Genomic DNA, 13,859 nt, shown 5'->3' with positions numbered 1-13,859 from the left:
GAGTTACAAATATTATTTATTGTGTTTGAATAAAATTGAGTGGTGGAATATGATTAATGCATAATTTATTTTATTTTCAGTTATAATTTTATTTTAATGTATGAATTAAATGTATTGTGTTAATTGGGTCTTAAATATTATTTAAAACAATTAAACAATTAGAAAGCAAAAAAAAAATATATATATTAAATGAAAATCAAAATGTTAAGTATGTTGCATTTCCACAACGAATAACGAGAAAAGAATATTAAAGGTAATTGTGCCTGCGATTTGTCCGCGGGATGTTGTCACATGTAATGCTAAAGAAAGTACATGTAGTTCATAACTAAATCTAATCCAACATATTAATATATTTTTTAACAATCGATAAAGAACAGCTTGCGACAAGACAAAAAAAAAACCATAAAAAAAAAAAAGAAAAATAAAATAAAATAAAAATAACTAAAACGAACATCCCGTGTATAATCAGTGTATGTAGCTAGATCAGTGTGACTCTTCATCTGGAATTTTGTAGTACTGAAGTCAAGTCAGCCCCTTCACAATCACACAATTAGGATCGTCAAATAGTTAACGTGTATAACTAGTGACAAAATTTCTCTCAAACTCAAAACACTAAAATTATTAGAGATGTCCCACATGAAAATTATGTCTCTCCCTGACGTCCATCAAGTATTCCTCAGTTTCCGAGGAGATCAGTTGCGCTACAGCTTCGTCAGCCACCTTCTTGATGCCTTTGAGAGACATGAAATCTTGTATTTCGTAGACAAAGACGAGCTAAGGGGAAAAAGTATGACAACCCTTTTTGTGAGGATTAAAGAGTCGAAGATCGCGCTAGTCATCTTCTCTAGTAGGTACGTACTGATAATTAATTAAGACTTATGAGTGAAAGTATCCTCTAGTTTTACATGTCTTCTTCATTCAATCTACTTCAGAAAGGTAGAAATACTCCATAGGTATTGACAATATATGTCGTCCAGGTATGCCGAGTCGAGTTGGTGCATGGATGAGTTGGTGAAGATAAGAAAACGTGTGGATAAAGGAAAGCTCCAAGTCATTCCCATTTTCTACAAGGTTAGGGCAATTGATGTGAGAGGACAGACCGGTGAGTTTGGTGACAAGTTCTGGGCGCTTGCTAAAACTTCTCGAGGAGTTCAGATCATGGAGTGGAAGGAAGCCCTAGAGTGTGTTTCCAACAAGATGGGTTTGTCCTTGGGAGACAAAAGGTACCACCAGTGCTTCTTTGTTTTTATGTTTTGTTTTTGTCAAAACAACATGCAATTTGCACACGCCAGTTTTAATCAGGTGGTAAAATGACAACTAGACTACAAGTCTTGATTGTGTTTATGTTATATTTGAAAAAACAACACAACAAAAATTAATTTTAAATATTTTAATGTGTTAAATAATGCTATTTTTGGAAATTTATGGAACGTGTGTTATAATTGTCCATAAAACTTGTTTTAGTGTTATTTTAGGGCATTTCTCTTTTTTTATATCAGATGAAAAAAATAAAAAAAGTTAATTGGTTCATTTATCACATTTGGTTTTTTAAATAATATATAGAATTTTGTACATCTTTTAAACAATTGATACTTTATATACCAGAAAACAACACAGATAATTTTACATGGTATTATGCTATTGGTTTAAATCACATGCAAAATACACTGCTTATCTCCTTTCTTTTTCTTTGGGTTTGGGACAACAATATATATCATGGGGGTTTGAATTTGGATGATGGCAAAGTAAAAAACACATGTTTTAGCCCATTTGTTTCCTTGTGCAATCTTTTCTTTTGTATTCCAAATTTTATCTTAATATTTTTTTCTTGTAAATTGGTTTTATGACGACGCTTAAAATAATATGCGGTGACTTTCAAATGAATTTATCTTTCATATCATGCATCTTAACACTTTTGTGTCTTTTTATGTCACATTTAATTACTACTATTTTTTTTTTTTAAAAGAACGAATCATGTGTAGGGAAAATAATGCAAGGGTTTTTTTTTTCAACCATTGGGCCACAATTGGCCGGCCCATTAGCCAAATTTCTACATTGGTAGGAGCCGAGACTCGTTCCCGGGTGTGATGGTGCCTTCTACAAATGGACTTACTTCTTGCCACTGCACTAAAGTTACTTCACAATGCAAAGGACTTTATAATTAGTATCTTAGAATCTTTTATTCTAATTTTTTGCAATAGAGATAATCTTAAAGATTGTGGATCCTAAGGACTGACTATGGATAAGCTCTTTTGTTTTGCTTTCATGCCTCCTTTCGTAAAAGAAAAGACCTTTTTTTTGTTAAAATAAAAGAAAAGACATTCACAATTTTTTTGCAGTTCGGAAGCCGATTTTATCAAGGAAATTGTTAGAGAGCTTGAGAGAGTTCTAGATGAAATTCGACACAAGGCCACAGAAGATTATCATTGTATCAATTAGGTGCTTCCCCACGCAACGCGTGGGTTGTGGTGTAGTTGGCACTTTCTTATTTTTTTGTTTTTTTCATTTTCTCTTTTGTATTATTTCGTTTTAATTAGGCAGATACGGGCTTTGCCTTCACTTTTATTTATATACTATATCTTTATACCATTTCGTGTAGATGCGTATAATTGTGGCGTTTATTTTTTATGAATTATGAAGATGTTGTTTCTTGTTTTTGAGGATCCAATCTTATCATTGACTGATATTGTTTCCAATACATTTATTGTATTATAGATTTTCTAATTAACTGCTTATATAAACCCTTCATACGTTGATGTTGCAATAATAAGTTATTTTTTTAAAAGGTCTTCCGTGTAAGTGATTATGTTTGTATGCCCATGTTTTGGTCTAATATCAACAAGAACGTTTCTGTTTTTCTTTAGTTGACTTTGAAACCAATATTGAGTTAAGCAAATAATGGGTCGAATTATGGTGTTAATAAGTAATATAAATTCTTATATATATATATATATATATATATATATATATATTGTATATATGTGACTATAAATTTAGCTAACTAAAAAATTATGTAATATTTAAATACAATCTTGATCATATATATATATATATATATATATATATATTTTTTATTTGTGGGAGGAATGTATGAAATTATTGAATAGAAGTTATTTTTGAGTTAAATGAACTTTAATGTCTTTAAAGTGAGTTAAATATTAATAAATTTTTATATGTGTCTTGACTTTTTTAAAAAGGAATACCAAGTGTTTCCTTCCAAATTTGAAGTGATATAGTATTTTAGTTTTCTTATATGATTTTATGAACTTCAATGTAAAAGTTTTTCAAAGTAATAAGTACACTCACTGATTGAATTATAAAATTTGGAGAAATGTTTATTTCGTTTAATCATCTGCTCTTTTAAATAAATTAAATAAGTATGTTGTTATTCCTACAAATGGGACAACATATATTATAGTTTAACCATGGAGTTAAGCAATGGAAATGGAACTTGTGATTGCAAGACAAAATGCTTATATGTTACACATTGATCGTTTAAAAATTAATAGGAACATCTAATTCTCAAATAAAGTTGATTGTTTTGTTAAACCAACATATGTGAATTTAAATTTAACTATGCAAATTTAAAAAATAAATATGAATAGATTAGAAAGGCAAGAAATATAAAAGAAATATTTTTTTATATAAATAAAATAAAAATTGAAAACAATGTTAAATATATATATAATACTTTCTACATTAAAATATAGAATCAAACTCTTACAAGTTACAACACATATGAGATATAACAACATTTGATATTGGTAGGAGAGGAGGAGAGAATGTTTACTATAAGATGGTAATCCAAATTAGATAATGGAGATGAATCTTTAAAAAATAGAACAATATAATATCTATATATATATAATACTTTCTAAATTAAAATATAGAATCAAACTCTTACAACACATATGAGATATAACAACATTTGATATTGGTGGGAGAGGAAGAGATAATGATTACTTATAAGATAATAATCCAAATTAGATAAAGGAGATAAATCTTTTAAAATAAGAACAATGTAAAATATATATCATGTAGTCTCTAAAATTAAAATTTAGCATTAACAATTTACAATGATATTTCATTTTTTTTTTACAACCCATACAACAAAAATAAGAAATCAAAAATAACAAAAAAAAAACGAAAAATGATTTGAGGTATTGTAGAAGAGAATGAGAGAATGTGAAAATGAGATAGTAAAAGAATGTCAATATGAGAGAATGATAGATTGAGAGAATGCTTATTTATATGATAAGAAATGATGGAAGTTACATTTAGAACTATGGAGTTACAATAGTAATTTATTGTGTTTGAATAAAATTGAGTGGTAGAATATGATTAATGCATAATTTATTTTATTTTCAGTTATAATTTTATTTTAATGTGTGAGTTAAATGTATTGTGTTTATTGGATCTTAAATATTGATTAAAGCAATTAGAAAGCAAAAAAAAAAAAAAAATAGAAAACATTAAATGAAAATCAACCAATAAGGAGAGACCAAAACCTTACTTTTATATATATGATATATTGCTTTAAACTTTGAAATGAGAAATATATTATAAACAATAATTTTACATGAGAAATATATTAATTTAGCCAACCAAAATATGAATATAAGTTTAGCCAACCAAAATAAATAAAAAATATTAAAATTTAACCAAAAATAATTTCTCTTGAAAGATAATAAGTTAGTAGGAGGAATGAATTAATGTACAATTATTGGATAGGAGTTACATTTGAGTTAAATAGAGTTACATGTCTTTAATTATAAATAAATATTTTAATTTTTTATAACCTAAAATAAAAGGAATACCAAGTGGCTGAATCAAAATTCACATGATTTGGTTGTTTGTTGATATAAACTCAACACTTACACATAATATTTCAAAATAAAAAATATTACTTTTGAAGTGACAAACTAAATTAGTTTTCTTATAAAAATATATGAATTCTTCAATCTCAATAATTTTAAAATCCCAAGGATAACTTATATATTTTTGGTTTTCACTCATCAATTTAATATATAGTGCTAGATTTCATACTAATGGTTTCATCTTTAGAGAATTTAGTGAAATGATATTTTTAAAATTATATTATATTTTTATATTTAAGTTCCAGTTGAATATGTTTTGTTTTTTGGATCATTTTTTATTTTGATTAAAGACACAAAAAACCAATTGTTTAATTATGTTCTTTTTGTTTTCAACAACCTCAAATCATAAAAAATAAATATATATATTATATTGATCTCTGCAGATTTAACAATTGGATCACAAAACAAAATAGTCTTTATAAATGGATAAATGGATAATTATATTGATCTTTAAATATTATATTGATCTTTATAAATTATTAAAAATGATACATGAATATTTGAGATAACCAGAGACATAATAGATAATTACATATGGATCATTTCAACTTTATGATCTTATTGTGTGGTGAATATTGTAAGGAAGTATGAAAATAATGACTTATAAGATGTTAATATAAAATAGAAAATGGAGATAAACATTTTTAAAGATTAAAATAAATATATAAGATATACATATCATACAAACTCTAAAACTAAGCTTTTACAATGATATTTGATTTGATTTTTTATAACCCATATAACAACAATAACAAAAAAAATACAAAACAAAACAAAACAAAACAAAAAAAGAGATTTGAGAGAATGAAAGAGTGATAGACTAAGAGAATAAGATAATGAGTATTTATAGGAAGAGAAATAATAAAAAATTACATTTAGAAAAATGAGAGTTACAATTCTAATTTATTGTTTTGTTTTAATACAATTGATTAATACAACTTAGTGGATAAATAAAGTTAATGCATAATTTATAGGGAGAAGCTATAAAGATTTCAGTTTTATATCATGTGAGTTTAATGTAAAAATTAATTGTTTTAAATTCGTGTTTTAATATAATTTTATTTTTTATTAAAATTGCATTGCCAAGTGGACCAATAAGGAGAGACTGAAACTCTACTTTTATATATATGATTTTCTCCAGAATAAGAAAAGAAAAAAGATGTATCAATTTTTTTCCTGAAAGTGAGAATAAAAGTCTTGGAAATGGTCATATCAATTTCTCACATGTAAGAGGTCAAGAAGACTCAAGAGGAGCAAAACGGAGAAGTTCTGATATATAAACGTGGTGCAAAGTACGTTAGATAGAGCACCGTTTTTCAATAATTAAAATAGATTCACCCTAGGTTGCATGAAAACGGAAACGGATACGCGGAAGCGAAACGTTTCGGAAATGGGAAACGATTTTTTTCTAAAATTAAAAGATGGAAACATATGTATTATAGACGGTCCTAGCACCGGAGATATTACCAGTACGGCTGCCCCCTGTGTGAGGGGGAGTTTCGGGGTTCCACGGTCTCTCTCGAGTTTTACTTGTTATGTCGATGGTTCCTGGAAAGCAACAGATCCTTATGTGGGAAGAGGATGGTTTTGCATGTTGCCTTGGGGCGACGCTCCCATTATGGGTGCTGCCAACATTCGCCGTAGTCTCTCTCCTCTTCATACTGAGGTACAAGCCCTTATCTGGGCTATGCGATGTATGATTGGCGCAGATAATCAATCTGTAGTTTTTCTCACCGACTGCTCTGACTTAGTGAAGATGGTATCTTCGCCTTCTAAGTAGTCATCTTTTACACCTTACTTGGAGGACATTCAGGCGGATAGAGAGGAGTTTGCTTCTTTTTCCTTGGTTTATGTCCCACGCTCTCAGAATGGCAAAGCGGATAATTTAGCGCGACGGGGTCGCACAGTTCCGCACCTAGCTACTTTTGTAAACAATGTTCCTTCGTATTGGCTTGTTTGAGCCAATATTGTTTTTCTGTTGTAAAAAAAAAAAGAAACGTATGTATTATATATATGTATACATAGTAAAACACCAAACATAAAAATTATATCATAAGGAATATTTGAAACAACACAAATTCAAAATATAAATATTAAATAGTTAAATTAAAACATTAATAATATTATATATTTATATGTATCATGAATATATATTTTTAAATTATTTATTTACTAAGTTTCTAAGTTAAAAAAAAATTTCTCTCGTGTTTCCAAAAGAAAAACGGAGTTTCCATCGTGTTTTCAAACAAATATTTGTAGGAATCGTGTTTCCATGACTTGTTTCCATGTTTCCACGAGTTCCGGTTTCTGAAACTTTTCGGAAACGGGAAACAGACATTAAAAAGAGTTTTCATGCAACATAGAACTCACCAATTTCTTTATTTCATTGTAAATAATATATAAGGACTTTGCATATTATTTTTTGTTTAAATGTAGAAATTTTTTTCTTACATTTTTATTTTTATTGTCTGAAATTATGATACCTACATAGACTAGAGTAGATAATCATTTTTAATTATTCAGTTCATGATATGTGCAATATAAATTAGTTATTTTTATAAAAATATTTTTTTATAAAGTCTTGAAACTGTCACGCGTTAAGAAATTACATTACCAAGGGCTACAATATCTATGTTTGTATTTTAATTTTACCAAGGGCGAATGAAGAAGGGAATTGGTTACTACTCACTAAGCTTCTTTTATACAACACATAAGTGATCAGCGCAGGTCACACACTGGAATCAAGTTGATTTTCATTTTGGTAAGAAAGAAGAAGCCTTCTTGAACCAAACTGGTGAAGAGCTGTCTCGCCCCGTCCCTCGCTCAAGTATTTTATCAACCTCCGGCGAAAAGCTTTGGTTGTGTTCTTGCTGGCCAGGCTGGCTCTGTTGTGGCTATTACAATACTTCGGGCTGGAAAGGTCTCTTAACTTAATGACTTTACAAAGTGATTTTGTTTCCGTTGCTCTCTCTGTTTTTGTGGCACTACTTTATAACATTGAAAGATTGCTAATATTGATTGATCTCTGTTATTGTGGCACCAATTACTAAGACTGAAAGAGATTATTACTACATGTTTCGACAGTTCCTTGTTTCAATAGCTTGTCCTCTCCTCCTATGTACCGGATTCAGGAATCAAACGACTGCCCTATTTAACGATTCTTGAAATCAAACTGGTGGAAACATCTTTGATGGCCATTCTATCTCGCCCTGTGGTCCATCAAGTGTTCATCAACTTCCGAGGAAAGGATATTCGCCACGGCTTCGTCAGTCACCTAAAAGAAGCGTTGAAAAAAAACAATATCGACTTCTTCATGGATACACTTGAACAAAGAGGAAGAGACCTGAAACACCTCATTAAACGGATCGAAGAGGCCACTGTAAACTATAAACGGGTTAACCATTTTGCCTGCCTCTGTTTTCTTACTCAAATTTTACAGATCCGAAGCCGAGTTTATGAATAAGGTTGTAAAGGCGGTTGAGGAAGTTTTAACCACACCATTCAATATTCTGATGAAGCAAAAGAAGGCAATTGTGTGGAAAATGTGAAAGCATTTAACGTTCCACTGGCTCTGCTTTTGTCATGGTTTGGCTCGACATTTGAGCTGATTGGTGCAGTGCTCTGCTTACTCGTTGAGACTGTTCAATCTGATGAAGGAAGAGAAGATGATCATGTGAAGAATGAAAACATTTAGCATTCCATTGGCTCTACCATGGTTATGGTTTGGCTCAGCGGTTGAGCTGATTGGTGCAGTGCTCAGCTTACTCACTCAGACTGCTCACAGGTATGCCTCACCAGCGATGGTTATTCTTGCTAGTCAGGCTGGCTCTGTTGTGGCTATTTCGAGCCCAACTGATACGTCTGTTTGAGAAAAGCTTCTGTTTCGAGTTTGTCTCTTTTTTTTCTTTTCTTTCTTTCTATGTGGCTTTAATTGCTAATGGAAATAATTCAAATTTGCTCCTCCTTGATGTAGTTCAATTGGAAACAAAAGAAGGAATAAACATTTCTCTGAATTCTATCTTTGGCTAAAAGATTATACAAGAATACGAATTAGTAAATCTTCAGGTGAGTTTTTATCCAAGTATGTGTGTCATCTCTGTTCTTTTCCATCTATGTCAATACCCATTGGCCATTGCAATGAAATATCGACCCTTCTATCTTGACCAGTTTGAAGTGAAGCATTGAGTTCCGAGGTTATGCATAGATCTTTGGGTATAATCTGAAAACGTTGATATCCGTTGGATAATTGATGTTCTGCTCAAGTCTGTTGTTGCATTGCAATTGATTTTTATGAGGGACATGGGTGATGAACTACGACATTGGCTTAATCTTCCACTCTAATTTTTAGGGAGGTTCAAACTAATTCACAGTTACAATACCAATGGCTGCTTTATTTGGCAGATGGTTTCTTTCTTAAGAGCCTCTAGTGAAAGCTATCTTATCTAGATCATTGGTGAAGAAAACAAAAAAAGATGTCTTTTATAGTGGAGATTGAAGCAATACTTTACGAACTAGAATCATTTTTCTGAGTCGAGTTTATAATAAGATATCGCAACTGTATTTCCTACGTGAAATTCTAGGTTTCTATGTTACCAAGGTGTGATTAATATCTATCCAACATCGAGAGTCGAGACAATGGTTGGTGTACATGGGAAAATGTTGAACCTTGGTATTGTACTTACCAATTTAAGAGACGAGGAACAAACAAAAAAGAATGCATTAACCAAAATGGTAATGTAAACCAATCTCTCCTAACAAAATCTCAACTGCACTGTCATACCACATAGAAATCAGTCTTGTTTGGTACAAAAGCATCATTAAGAACACAAAGCAAGTGCAAAAATTCCAAGTAAATAGAAACACTTAATAGCCGCCCTTGAGATCGTTGACAACATCGTAAGGGATGGGAGTAACAGTCTCCAAGGTCATACCTTCAACCATGAAACCCGGTTTAGGACCTTTAGGTTGTCTCTTGGTGCTGATTGTCTCACCTCTGGCTTTAGCTGCAGCCTTGAGCTCATCGTTCTGCTTCTTCCTCAGTTTGAACTCCTCAGCACACCTTGATTGCTGCACATGCTCCACACGCACATGTATCCTCTTCCTTATGATTCTGTTCCCAATCTATAAACCAAACCCAAACACAAAATTAAGTTACACTCCAATTTAATAACTCCAAATAGCAAAACCCAAAACATGAGTCCTCTAAACCAATACAAAATCTCACATTTCAGAACTGAGACAGATACCAAAGCCATAAAAAACAACACAAACACACACAGATCCTTGAAATTCAACAAATCAACACATTACAAACCTGTTTGTTGACTTCAACACCAACGGCACGCTTGGTAACGTTCCAGATACGACCAGTACGACCATGGTAGAACTTGTGAGGCATACCCTTGTGGATGGCTCCATTAACCTTGACATCGACGTAATCACCGACCTTGAAGGTTCTGAGGTAAGTGGAGAGTGGGATATAACCCTTCTTCCTGAACGGTCTCGCGAAGAGATCCCTAGTTCTCGCCCTCACTCCGTGTCCCGCCGGCATTTTTACTCCTCTCTCACTTCTGTCTCTGGTGAAACCCTAAAAATGGGAGAGAGTGATGAAACTAGTTTAAAAGGCTTTTTGTATACATGGGCCTATTGGGCCTTATATATTTATGTCTTATTGAATTGACAGAAAAGCCACTGTACTTTCAGTTATTTCTGATTTGCACCCTGGTATATTAATTTATGGATTGAACAAAAGTACATAACCAACACGTGGCCGGAAAACCTGAGCTTCTGATATACCAGGGTGCAAATCAGAAATAACTGAAAGTTTAAAGTTGTGGTTTTTAACATTATGAAGAAGGGAACACGAAGAATTTATACAAGTTTAAAGTTGTGGTTTTTTTTGTGCACAAAAAAAAAAGTTGTGGTTTTTAATTATTTGGTTTTTCTATCTCGCAAGTCTAAATTCATTATCAGACAAAATCAAGTTTGTTCTTTTAGTCCTAAAGAATATCCATTATTTATAAATAAAAATGTCCTAAGATTCAAATTTGTCTTTATATAAAGAAGAGATCAATTTAAATACTTAAATATTAACATTTAATCATTTGTTAATAATTTTCTAAAATTATCCGAAATTATATCTTATTGATTTTCATATCGACCGTTGATGAATTCGTAAGATCTATAGTTTAGAAGAAAAATGAATACCACCTCAATTTCTCGTTTGTTTCCAAACCGTCAGAAGTATCGGCCTGGTCAATGGTTAATCGGCGATTCGACTATGGGGTCAGATCGTTGGATCGGACCAGGCTCTGATACCATGACCGACGAGTTGACCGAGGTATCACGGTACGTCCGGTACCAAGCTTCGGACATGAGTGGTACGGGAAGCCGATAGCACAACCGATCATCGTGAACCGAAGGGATTATAAGTTCCCATCTCTAATCTGTGCAAGCCTGTGGGATTGGTTAGTTGTATGGCTAAGCACAAAGGGATGGGTCAAGGTTAAAGTTATATTTCGCTGCCTATAAAGGTTTACAAAGCAAGGCCGCGAGCCAAAGCTAAGTAACAGAATCAATGGATATACGGCCGGGAATAGGGCCGTACGGAAGCCGTGACCACGGACGCAGAGACGTCCGAGTCAGGGTCTTTCAAGTTGGTATCAGAGCATGCGCGATCCTGTGAGGACGTATGCAATTGTGCTATGTGTTCGGACGAAATAGAAATCGCTGTTAAGACCGAAAACATGCTTGGGAACGGAAATGTGTTCGCCAAGATGCACTCGTGAATCGAGCGATTGTTCAAAACGTCGAACACATAGCATATCGACCAGAAGGTCGGGAATTACGACCACGTCCGGGGAGGACCAGGGTCAGGGAATATCGACCAAAAGGTCGGAAATTATGACCGCGTCTGGGAAGGACCAAGGTCGGGAATTATGACCGCGTCCGGGAAGGATCAAAGTCGGGAATTAAGACCGCGTCCGGGAAGGATCACGGTCGGGAAATATCGACCAGAAGGTCGGGAAACAGCGACCAAAAGGTCAGGAATTATTAAACGCACCGAATTCGAGGACGAATTCATTTTAAGGGGGTAGATTTGTAATGCTCGCGTCCCGTGATCCTAAAGGGGGGCAATTTGTTTTAAGCAAAATGATTGCTAGATGAGCTTAAGTAGCTAAGCTACTAGCTCAACTAGCTGGAACATAAGCTGAACGAGCTGAACGAACTGGATGAACAAGTCAGTTCAGCTCTGGACAGCTATCGGCCAGCTGAGGATAGCTATCGGCCAGCTGCGGACAGCTATCGGCCAGCTAGCGTCAGATCGACCAGCTGCCACTAGCTCGACCAGCTGCCAAGGAGCTTGACCGAGCTCGGCCAGCTGGACAGTGGTGGACAGTGTGCAGGTCAGCTGGGTAGCTCGTGGGCGGTCATGAGACGTAGTGACCGAACAGGCATGTCTGAACAGACATGGACGAACGGTCATGGCCGAACAGGCATGACCGAACATGCACGGCCGAACATACACGATCGAAGAGTCTTGTCGGACAGGTACCTTTTGGGGCCTAGACTTCAGCCAAAACCTTATAAATAGAGAGTGTGGCCTTCATTTTCAGACACCACCATCATCCATCCATCATCCATCAATGCTAAGAAGAAAAGGGGGTGCGGCTCAGTGAGTACTACGGTACATCGTCCGAACTGATGCGCATGCTACTTCTCTATTGACGGTACGATGAGACGAGCGACGGTTCGACAATCGGGTCGAACCGATCGAAGGATAAATGGTGGTTCGGCCATGGAGTCAGTCTGATCGCAGGATGATCGACGGTTCGATCATAAGCGTCGGACCAATCGAAAGGTCATCGACGATCCGCGTCAATGGACGGATCGATCGAGGATAGACTGGTGATTCAATCGCTAGTCGGATCGCAAGATCAAAGGATCGACGATACGAGCCGTAGGTTGGATTGGTCGGTCGGGTGGTCGGCAAGTCAGTCAGAAGTATCGGCCCGGTCAGTGGTTGATCGGCGATTCGACTATGGGGTTAGATCGTTGGATCGGACCAGACTATGATACCATGACCGACGAGTTGACCAAGGTATCACGGTACGTCCGGTACCAAGTTTCAGACATGAGTGGTACGGGAAGCCCATAGCGCAACCGATCACCGTTAACCGAAGGAACTATAAGTCCCTATCCCTAATCTGTGCAAGCCTGTGGGATTGGTTGGTTGTATGGCTAAGCACAAAGGGATGGGTCAAGGTTAAAGTTATATTCCGCTGCATATAAAGGTTTACAAAGCAAGGCCGCGAGCCAAAGCTAAGTAACAGAATCAATGGATATACAGCCGGGAATAGGTCAGTACGGAAGTCGTGACCGCGGACGCCGAGACGTCCGGGTCGGGGTCTTTCAATTGTCATGTTCGAATTCGAAACCAAAATGTGGAAGATTATTGAACATGCCACGTACGTTGCAAAGTACACTAGAGAACAGTCTCTACGTTATAATAATGTGTCCTTGGATGGAAATCTGTATTGGACAGCTTATAATCTAGAAACTAGTCGGTATTTCATCCGCGTCCTCGATGTTTTGAAAGAGATAATCAAGCCCTTTTGTGTCCTACCGTTTAAGAAGAGAAATTATTCCCATACACATGTCCTCACGGTTTACAAGGGAGATCGGTTTTCGTTGTTAGAACAGTGCAAGGAAACAAGGAAGACTAAGATTTGGGTGACAAAGAAGAAAATTAGGAGTGGAAGTAATGGAGACGATGTGGTGTGGATTAAATTCATGAAAGTTAAGACCTAACTATCCCAGGTTTTATCACGAGCTTTCAAGATACATGGTGGATGATATATAAAGAAAGTGTTTGTACCGGGGATTGCACAACACTAAGTAAATAAAGATTTTTTGGGGAAAGAGTGAAGCTGGTTCTTTTATTAACAATAAAAACGTGAGATCGTCACTAACACGAGTCAA

At 34.6% G+C, this 13,859-nt stretch overlaps 2 protein-coding genes across 3 annotated transcripts; one reads left to right on the top strand and one right to left on the bottom strand.

The window, feature by feature from the left end:
• Positions 1-606: 606 nt before the first annotated feature.
• Positions 607-2,655, top strand: LOC104789511 (disease resistance protein RBA1). Of its 2 annotated transcripts, none has more exons than XM_087450674.1 (3): positions 607-851; positions 978-1,223; positions 1,983-2,655. In XM_087450674.1, exons 1-3 carry the CDS (start codon positions 628-630, stop codon positions 2,086-2,088), a joined length of 576 nt encoding a protein of 191 aa, XP_087306800.1. In that variant the 5' UTR covers positions 607-627; the 3' UTR covers positions 2,089-2,655. The 2 variants fall into 2 exon arrangements, with proteins under 2 accessions (XP_087306800.1, XP_019101057.1); XM_019245512.2 differs by having other exon boundaries at positions 637-851; positions 2,340-2,655.
• Positions 2,656-9,579: 6,924 nt separating this feature from the next.
• LOC104787467 (large ribosomal subunit protein eL21z/eL21y) lies at positions 9,580-10,514 on the bottom strand. The gene is made up of 2 exons (XM_010513057.3): positions 10,192-10,514; positions 9,580-9,998 (listed from the first exon to the last, which is right to left on the bottom strand). Exons 1-2 carry the CDS (start codon positions 10,426-10,428, stop codon positions 9,741-9,743), a joined length of 495 nt encoding a protein of 164 aa, XP_010511359.1. The 5' UTR covers positions 10,429-10,514; the 3' UTR covers positions 9,580-9,740.
• Between the last annotated feature and the right edge of the window lie 3,345 nt (positions 10,515-13,859).

The sequence above is a fragment of the Camelina sativa genome, chromosome 5 (assembly GCF_030686135.1).
Source record: "Camelina sativa cultivar CO46 ecotype springtype chromosome 5, ASM3068613v1".
Classification (NCBI taxonomy): Eukaryota; Viridiplantae; Streptophyta; class Magnoliopsida; order Brassicales; family Brassicaceae; genus Camelina; species Camelina sativa.
The sequence above is the reverse complement of the archived record's forward strand: the minus strand, read 5'-3'. Positions and strand labels throughout refer to the sequence as shown.